This window comes from Medicago sativa, chromosome 8, assembly GCF_051527215.1.
Source record: "Medicago sativa cultivar Bolivia chromosome 8, Bolivia_mono, whole genome shotgun sequence".
Classification (NCBI taxonomy): Eukaryota; Viridiplantae; Streptophyta; class Magnoliopsida; order Fabales; family Fabaceae; genus Medicago; species Medicago sativa.
The window spans coordinates 12,003,240-12,013,819 of NC_140756.1; the positions used below are offsets into that span (position 1 = coordinate 12,003,240).

Sequence of the window (10,580 nt, forward strand, 5' to 3'; positions counted from 1 at the left end):
GTGGGATGTGATATTATGGACATGGGATGTATAATGCTTGGAAATGTTGCATAATTTTGGCCTACATTCTGCATGGATGCATATGCATTCGCTGTATGTCAATAGTGATGATCCTGGTGCGTGAGTATAAAAAATTGTACATATCTACACATCCAAAATTCTCAAACACCTATTCAACTTATCATTTTATCTCTATCTCTCTTAATCTCCTTTATGTGCTTATTCAATCCTCCTAATAAACATTTTGATTCACAGGTGATCTATGTAGTATTGAAAATTAATGTGTCTTTTGTTCAACCAACACATATGGTTATATTCAATCACTTCTAATTTGTAAATTTATTACCGGTGAATACGTAGTTGCGCCATTATTCAAAACATGTAATTGTTCTATGTATCAATGGTTATGATTAATTTTACAGTTTCTCAGCTGTTCAAGCTGCTTTCCCAACAAAAATGTAGCAGGAGGAGGATAAATTATCAAATTTACCCAAAACCATCCTTCATAACATTCTGTCAAGACTTCCAGAAGAACATGCTGCTAGGACAAGTGTTTTGTCCGAGGTTTCGTTAGAGAATTGGTATACTTTTCCTATACTGTCTCTTTTTGAAACTAAAATTGCTGGGAATCCGGGGATATTTTCCCAACAAATGGATGATTTTCTGAGGAAAATAAAATACTTCATTGACTATGTGAAGAGAACATTGATGAGGTTATGTGACTACCATAGAATTTAAGCTTAGTGTGGACTGTTTTGAGCTTCATTACAAATTACAATTTACATGTCAAAGGAATTTGATCGTTGGTTGAGTTTGGCAAGTGAAGCTGATGTAGAAGTACTACAACTTTGTTTGCATAGTGATCCCGATGAGGACGAAGAAGGTTGGGGAGAATGCTATGTCTTGCCGAATGGTCCAATTGAAGCTAAATCACTTACTAAGTTGGTGTTCATGGCCGGAAAATCAGAGTTGATCTAGCATTCATGAATCATTCAGTCACATTTTTCTCATTGAGAGTATTGTTGTGGGATGTCCTTTCGGAAGATGAGCACGCAATGGAGGAGAACCTCATTTCTTGTTGTACTTGTACATCCTTTGATTGAACATATAACTTTGATGTGTTGTTTAGTGTTGAGGCTTGGTGGCTACACAAAACGCCTATTTGAGTTGGAGACAACTGGATTTATGAAGTCTTTGAGCTTGCATGGTTTGTTAAAGCTCAAGACGTACAGTTGATATTAAAGGAATACAAGAGGTTTATATTGATGCCTGAGTCTTGAGAATTTATGCTATTGTCCTAGTGTATTGGCAGCACCATTTAATATCGACTTTTATAAGTGCAAAAATTTGGAAGAGTTAGAATTGTTTTCTTCCAAGGTGTATATATTCTCCATTTTATGGCTTGAGTTAGAATTGATTCATTCCCAATTCATCTTGTCTTATGGCAGAGGAAATGTCACTAGTACTCTCCATGGCACAATTTTTCTTTTTTATCATAACGTTCTAATAAAGGTATTTTGGATTATGAAGTATGCATTTCATTTATCTAAAATCCATAACATCAGCAAATTCTAAGTGCACAAGAGGCTAATCCAGAGTTCTGAGGGAGCCTACAATGGGTTGGATCAGCACATTAGGCTAAGAGCAATCACACAAGTGAAATTGACGTCATATCATCATCCAAAACTTTAAGGCATTAGATATGTTGTTCATTTCATGTTTCTCAACATCTACTATTGGATACAATGTGGAACTTTAAGTCGCAACTGACACATTAACATATCTCCCTTAAGTGTGAGACTCATTACGTCTGTGATCTCATGACATAGCCAAATAAGATGAGGCGAAGGCACAACATGGTAAAAAAGGTGGGTTGATGGTGCTTTCATGGAGGGGTGTATGTTTCTATCTTTCTTGAAAATAGAGAAAGAAAGTTATAAAAACAAAGAATATGAAAAAGAAATTCGAACTCGAGAGAAATGATAAAGGGAAAAAAAGTAACGTGTGTTTTAACTATGGAAGTATAGGGAATAAAGTGAATTATTGGTAGTTTTATGAGTTAGTTGAAGAAGTTACAGATTTATGAGTAATTATTTCACCAAAAAATAGACTCAGTTTAAAGAAACGTCACATGGTTTTAAAATGTCTAATAAACATGTATTTTATCAACTGAGTATAACACATCTACATTTTTTTCATTGTTAGATCCCACTAAAGACCAAAAAAGAATGTATTTGAAATAATAAAGGTTGAATAAAAAAATGCATGAATGCAAACGACATCCAAAAACATATATTTAAGAATATAAAAAAATTTAAGAAAATGACATCCAAAAACTAAAAAAAAAAATATATAGTTCATCAAAATGTTGAGAGTTCCGAGGTAGCATATAATGGGTTGGATCATATCACATTTGACTAAGAGAAGCCTCTCAAGTGAGTTTGACACCACATCTTCATCCAAAACCTTAAGACATTATGTATATTACACATCTCACTTATATGTTGCTCAATATATATATATATATATATATATCTGTGAAATTCTAGCGCACTTGTTTTAAAAGTTCTGTCAGATGTTTTAAACGTTTGCAATGTTCCGATCAATGTTTCAACATCGCGCGATAAACAGAAATAAAACAAGAAAAATAAAGTACAGAAAATAAAGAACACAGGAAGTTTGTTGACCCAGTTCAACACAACACGCTTACATCTGGGGGCTACCAAGCCAGGAAGGAAATCCACTAGTGTAGTCCTTATTCAATAGCTCTCAGCAAACTCCTCGTTTACACTATATGACCTAGGACCTACCCGTCTAGATTTCAACCTAGGAACTCCTAGATCTGAGATCCCATCTCACTATCCTAATGGTCAGTCACTGCCCCAGTGACCTATCAGACCTCAACCACAATGAAATAGAAGTTACCTTCCAACACAAACAACCAAACCTTGTTTCACAACTTCGGTTTGATGCACAAGAGTATCAATACTCACAAAACCAGTCCTAAACAAGTATCTAAACTCGACACTAGCAAGAACACAACATAGATCCTAAACCTGCATCACAAACGATACAAGAGTAGAATACATAAAGAATCAAACCCTAAAAATCTAAACTTTTTAGCATGACGGCTTGAATGAATAATTAGGTCTTCAAGTCTTCCTTTTATACTGAAGCAGCTTGGGCTAAATAATTCGTTGGGCTTCAGTAAAGTTGCAGATCGGTTCAGCAAACCTGCAAAACAGAATCAGATACAAATCTGGAAAGTCCTAATATGTCGGAACCTATATTAAAACATTCCAAATCGTAACAAATATTTCCTAAAATAAATATGTCTACTTTAGTAATATTCCACAGCTGATTCTAGAAGATATGCGCGTTACTTGGTCAGTAAGTAAAAGGAAATACGATTTCCTTAATGGATAAACTACGCGCGTACAGATAAGGCAGAACTCAGGCACACTGAACCATGCCAGGATGTTGGAACATTGTATCCAACATCACACCGAGCTGCCTAACTGCATGCTGGAACATTGGTTCCAACTTACAAAACAAGGATATTTGTTTTAGCAACAATGCAGCCAATACAAATACCCAACAATCTCCCCCTTTGGCAAATTTTTGGCTAAAACAAATTAAGCCCAATTCTTATGAAACTGAGGGATACAAAAAGAACACCATTCCTCCAAGAGCATGAGAAACACACCAATGAAGAAACAGCTAGCACACAGAATCCGAAGAGACACCATAGATACACTTCCTCAAGTCATCACGAACACATATTCAAGAAGAAGAAGTAGCAGATGATATCACTCTAGAAAAAGTAAAAGTGTGCATACATAGAATACCTCACAGATCTTCAATCTCAGCTTGAGCTGGCAGAGGTATTACACTGGATCAGAGACATGCAGCAGCGGATCAGATCAGTAGCATGGTCTCAAGAGCTAAGGAAAAATAAATTCCTGAGCTACAACTAGGGAACCTAAGTTCTTGTACAAAGAGAGAACCAGAATTCTCTCAAGAGCAGTGGAGAGCAAACTCCAATGCTACAGTCAAGGAAGATAACTTCCAACACAGAAGTGGAGAGATGCAAGCTCTCTCTCTAGAGCAGTGGAAAACAAGTTCCAATGCTACAGAATTAGGATGTTCCAACATCCTTTAGCACATCAGACAGGAGTACCTGCCACACATAGAGGCAAGGGAAAAAATAAATTTCCCATACCTACAGAGTACTGTCACCAACCAACCATAGAAGCACAGAAACCTAGATTCCTATACTTACATGTGACAGCCTTGGATGTCTTCAGAGAACTATCACTACTGGCATTAAGAAGTCAGGAAACACAATTTCCTAAACTTACAAGTGATAGATAGAGAAGTTGAAACTACTGACTCAACATCCTTCACCCAGCTTGGTCAAAGCACAAGCACACATCGAAGTATCACCCCCCCTGAATATATGAACTCATGAGTGACTACTTACAGGAATATTCTATTACTCACCTTGAATACATGCATACTGAAAATCTGGACATTTAAAAGCTCCTAATGCATAGACAAAACAGATTCAGGATCTGGGCATAAGTCATTCTAGGAATATTCACAAACTAGCAAACTATCAGAAGATACATGCTAGCAGACCTGTCAAAGGTCACACATAGAGACTGAGACTTCAAGAAGTCATCAGACATGTTCCATAATATGAAGAAGTAGCAGGGAACATGTACACTAAAAATCCTGAGAAAATTCTCAGAATTACATCAAGATGTTGCAGCTGAAGTGCCAACATCTGCACAGAGTCTCATAGACATGTTCCAACCTTGGATTGAGCATTTGCAGGGAACATGTACAGCAACTGAGAAATGGAGTTCTCAGAAACACAGAGATGTTCTAGCACAAGTGCTAACATCTAAATTAGTCTTTATAGACATGTTCCAACATATCAGAGAATGTCAGCATGGAACATGTACAAACAAGATTGCTGAGAACAGATTCTCAGATCATCATGAAGACCTAACAGATCAACAATATGTTGCAACATGAGGGCCAACATCTACACACAAGCCTGAAACAGTTGCAAAATGCAACAACATATAATATGTATAATAAGCAATCAGGCATACACACAACCACATGCACATATAGATACATGCAAAGCACATATACATAAGGGAGTATAAGCAAGAATCATCAATTTTTCTCCCCCCTTTTTAGCCACAAAATATGCCAAACAAGAATAATGGAAATAAAACAAAATATCCAAGGTCTGCATGCATTAACCAAAAGGTATCACATAGTAGCAGGAAAACAAAGTAGAGTGCTGTAGAGAATAAGGTTACAGACCAAATAGGCACACACAGGTGCACAAAATAAAAGAAACAGGGCTATGCCCAACATCTGTTCTGAAATTACAAATAAAACAGAAATGAGACATTCATTCAGCTGCCTCTGAACTGCTTTCAGAAGCTTCCTTGTCATCCAGCTCCTCATCATTAGTATCAGCTTCGTCCTCATCCTCATCAGCATCCTCAGCCTCCTCAGTATTAATAGCATTAGCAGGATCATCATTATTGTCACCATATTCCTTCTCCAAGGCTTGAATCATTAACTCAAACTGAGTTTTCCTTTCATCAAGCATAACACATGTATCCTTTAGAGCAGTAATGATTTCTACCTTGGTCATGATTCCTGCAGCAGGGGTGAAGGCAGATGTTCCAACAAGATCTGGAGCATGATTATCTCCAACTAGTTTCTGATGGATAGTGAGTGGAGATTCTCTCTTTTTAGGGAGATCAGTGGCAGTGATAAGGCTTGGATGTTGATCTAGCATAATACTACACAACAGAGATGGAAAGGCTATTGGAAGCCTGACAGCATCAGTCTTTGCATGCCTTATAGTTTGATCAAATACATACCTGCCATAATCCATCTTGACTTTGTTTCCAACAGAATAGATGAATTTACCCAAGCTAGTTGCAATATCTGAAGTGTGGGTCGTGGGAACCCAATTTGCAGCTCCAATTCTGTTGAGAATGGCATACTTCACACTCAGTTTTCCAGAAGACATCTTTCCCTTCTTAGGCCATGTCCTTACTTTATCACCCGTTATTTCCCTGCAAACTTGATTATCAGTTGCTTCTATCTCAGCAGGTCCTTTCTCAGTTATCCCCAGAAATTTGTTGATGATGTTGGGTGAGAAGTTGACACATTCTCCTCTGACATACACCTTCTGAAATTCCTTACTTAGAGGGTTGTCACAGTCTTCAGGAATGTTTACTATGAACTCCCTTACCAGCTTTTCATAGCAGTCACCGAGATTACATACAGTTTTTATGAGTCCAACCCTTTTGATGAGATCCATAATTTCCTTGATTCTAACCGTTTCTTCACTCAATTCTCTCTCAACTGCAACCCTTCTGTGATAAATAAACTTCCATCTCTGTGCAAACTCTGGAAGATGGAATGATACCTTATCAATGGGCACATTCTCTACAGTCTGGACCGTCTTCTTCCCAACAGACTTCCTAGTACCAGTAGTAGTGATGTTTGGTACATCTTCCTCAACATCATAATCAGACTCGCTAGAGGTGATCACTTTCCTCTTCCTTGATGTTCCACCGGTAGTCTTCACCTTTACCTTGCTCCTGCTTTTCTTAGGACCCACTCCAGTGCTTTTTATTTGGCTTCTGGGAGTCTCAGTTTCTGAGATGGTCGCAGTTTTAGGATTAGTACCAGTGGATGTCACAGCCACCCCTTTGTTGCTTCTCAGTTTCTTGGTCACACCTTTGCCACTAAGCTTGTCTGCAAGAGGAATGTCATTTGAGTCCTCTTCCTCAATACTAGCCTCAACTTTGTCCTTGTCTTTGTTCTCAGAACTGTTATCCTCATCTGTCTCTTTAGAGACTTCCTCTGATTCACTTTCATTCTCAGAAACAACGTTATCGACAGACTTGTCAGACTTCTCAACTTCATGTGGATCAGTTTCCACATTCACCTGCATGTCAGCACCATCAGTTGCAGGAAAGTCCATAGAGTTACTGGGTTGGCCCAAAGATGTTTCAACATCTGGTCCAACATTCTTACGAGCATCTGTTCCATCAGGTTCTTGACCAACAGATTCATTGATGTTTGTTTCATTACCAGCATCCACATCCATCTTCTCAGTACTATTTATTGCTTTATTTAAGTCTTCTAACCCTAATTTTTATAGGCATCAGGAGCATCTGAAATAAAGGGTTTATCAAGATTACCTTTACCAGTGCTTGATGGTGCTTTCTTTTCACCTACAGAAATGTCGTTGAGTTCTTCTTTCCCCTTATTCTTCTTGGTTTCCAGAACTGAGGATTCTCCTTGAACACTTTTTGAACAAATCTTCTTCAGGGATTTCTTTTTAGTAACAGATTTTGGAGTGTTTCTCCCTTTTGTTGAGACAGGTGCAACAGTGGTTATTGGCTTGATCCTCATAGGTGTTGATGAATCTAGTTTTTGTTGATCAGAAGTAGTCCTTTTAGCGGGAGTAATGTCAGATTTGAACTTCATGGTGAACTGATGTGAATATTGAATGTTACAGATTGTAAGAAAGTGGTGAGACTTAGTTTTCACACAGAGATGTGGACTGTCATAATATTCCTAGAGTCTTAGGGGACATCCAGAGGGACTCCAAGACCCCCAGAAGGGCTCCAAGACCGCCCTAAATGGTCTAAGACCTCTAGAATGGCCTGGGAGCCCTCCAGAAGGACCCCCCCAGCCCCTGGCGCGCTCAGCTGAAGGCGCCGACCTATTGGCCTTCTAGAAGTCGCCTAAAACTCACATAAATACGTAAATACCCCTGTTGCTTGGAAACCAAGCAACCAAAGCCCAAAGCCCACAGCAGGCTATAAATACCATTCTTGGGAGCATTCCCAAGGCATCGAATAATCAGTGAAAACCCTGGAATCCTAGTATTCCTTACCGTACTTTTTGCAAGTACAGTTGGCGCCGTCTGTGGGAAACGGTAAAACTAACCTAGACCACACTCATAAACCTAATACCTTCCTGGCATCTCTGGCCGGCGAAGACCAAACCATCAATCATGGAAATCGCAGAAGGAAGTTGTTCAACATGTTATGCCAACACGCCGTAGCCGTTTTGCAATCCGCTGATTGGAAGTTACTCACATCGTTGCCGATTAAAAAAAACAAAAGTTGGCGGCCAGTTGGTGTACTACCTTCCAGGTTGTGTCTTTATAATTATAATTTACTAGTTTATTATTTTAGATAGCATGCCACGAATCTGTTTAAACAGCGATATTCTATGCTTGTGTGCGATTTGCTTTATCCATGAGGTAATAATTGGCGACGAATCAATAATAATGGATAACAATTAACAATTGGCAATGTTCTATAATGTCAACGTTTAATAACTATTTCTCTTTTTCGGTTTTGTCCTACCCGTTCACTAATTCAACAATTACAACTTTATACTTGCTCATTATGTCACTGATTTCTAAAATTGATTTTCATGTATCTTACTTATTCAAAGCGGTACATAAATTTTTGATTAGCTTGACAACTACTGACATGTTTATATCATTATATTCGAATGCCTTTTGGGCACTTGATGAATTGGTTCCTCTATTCCTATCAATTTTGAATTGGATATTCTAGCATATATGAGAGTTTGACAACTAATAGATCTTGATTATTGCGTCAATCCATTATATTACTATCTTAAAATTTATAATTGCCGTTCTAGTTTTCTTTGGGTGATTTATAAACAAGATAGGAAGTACATGCACGATCGAGTAAACATCATGAAGATGAAAACCGAGGCAGATGAGGCGAGGAATTTAAAAGATGCTAGGGGATTACGTCCGATGCTGCTGGCTACTTTAAAGAAGACGGAGATCAAGAAATAGAAGCCCTAAAAATCTACCGGCGATCTCAAAAGAAGCCTAAGGCAAATCATCATGGACAACTCGTCACCGGAGATCATATCAGGTTATTCAAACCATTTTTTTTTTAATTTTGTGACAGATCGTATACAATTTTCGACAGCTGCTATGTTACTTATGTTTTCATCAATGCTTAATATATTTACAACCAATTATTCAGCGATGATGACTTTGTTTTTTCTATCGAAACCAACTATATGAATGAATTTGTCATCGGCGGCTTCAATTTCCTATCCTTTTTACTTGCTTACCTTACTTTTTCATGGATAACTTTAATTATTTGTGAATAACCGATGCTATACCTTATGGTTTATTTTCACCGATAATGCCTTGCTTGCCTAAACGCCCAATAATATCTATTTATTTTTATGCTATTGGGTTTTCAATGATTACTTTGTTCATGTGAATATATTATTAAAGCTTAAATGATGGCTAGTCTTTTGTCAAATTAATCGGTGGCTATACTTCATCATTAAAGATAACTATTCTTTTTGTGTTTGTTGAGTTATTGAACCAATTCTATGTTGGGGAGTGCATACGGAAGGAAGACCGAGAAAGATGAGGCGAATATCAGCGCGAGCTTCACAACGAAGTTTGCAAGTTATAGTGTTGCATGTGACATCAAAAAATTTGGAGCTGCACATGACGCCCTTGGACCTAGCGGCGACCTCAAAGAGACGAGGAGATGATGGCCGGCGAAGACCAAACCAAATTCAAGTCTCAAAATCTTGGCGACGACGTACTTTCTCGAAGTGATTCTCCCACACGTACTTTCTCGAAGTGATTCTCCCACCAGGAAGCAATTCTCTTTCGAAAGAATTCTTTTTCGAAAAAATACCAGGTTCTATGTTTCCAATATCTTTTGAGAAAATACATCTACGCTTTTTGCTTTGAAGAAAATTTTATGTTCAATATATTTGGAGACTATATTTCCACCTTTTGTTTTTGAAGAAAGTGTCTTGCCCAATATATTTTGAGAAAATATATTTTGAAGGCTCTTATCGATTTTTGTTTATTTTGTAATTATTTTTTGGTGCATATACATGATATGTGGACTGTCAACTGACATGCTATTATCCTTCACTAACACATTGTTTTAGCAAAAATATTTATTCTGGTGGGCTAGTGAGTGTATGAGGAGCAAAAGAATAAGATAACAAGAAGGGTAGTTAGTTTCAATTTAGTAGAAGATGGAGGATTCATTTCAAGTTAGGGGAGTATGATATACATATGGGGCGAGTTAGGGGAAAGAATAGAAGGACTTTAACGAAGAATTAGTACCAAGTTCGGGCGAGCAAGAAGTGAGAGTGTGTAAAAATTAAAATATGAGCTTGGGGGGCTGTGGACTGTCATAATATTCCTAGAGTCTTAGGGGACATCCAGAGGGACTCCAAGACCCCCAGAAGGGCTCCAAGACCGCCCTAAAAGGTCTAAGACCTCTAGAATGGCCTGGGAGCCCTCCAGAAGGACCCCCCCAGCCCCTGGCGCGCTCAGCTGAAGGCGCCGACCTATTGGCCTTCTAGAAGTCGCCTAAAACTCACATAAATACGTAAATACCCCTGTTGCTTGGAAACCAAGCAACCAAATCCCAAAGCCCACAGCAGGCTATAAATACCATTCTTGGGAGCATTCCCAAGGCATCGAATAA

The 10,580-nt window shown here is 38.2% G+C and overlaps 1 protein-coding gene and 1 pseudogene across 1 annotated transcript; one reads left to right on the top strand and one right to left on the bottom strand.

Moving 5' to 3' along the window:
• Window positions 1–432: 432 nt before the first annotated feature.
• Window positions 433–5,043, top strand: LOC146896994 (uncharacterized; annotated as a pseudogene).
• Window positions 5,044–5,434: 391 nt separating this feature from the next.
• LOC146896995 (uncharacterized) lies at window positions 5,435–7,156 on the bottom strand. The gene has a single exon (XM_085736370.1). The coding sequence runs from the start codon at window positions 7,154–7,156 to the stop codon at window positions 5,435–5,437; it is 1,722 nt and encodes a 573-aa protein (XP_085592496.1).
• Window positions 7,157–10,580: the final 3,424 nt, after the last annotated feature.

What these genes read in the sequence shown, in the direction of transcription:
- LOC146896995 (XM_085736370.1), bottom strand. Translation starts at nt 7,156, where the DNA reads ATGGATGTGGATGCTGGTAATGAAACAAACATCAATGAATCTGTTGGT.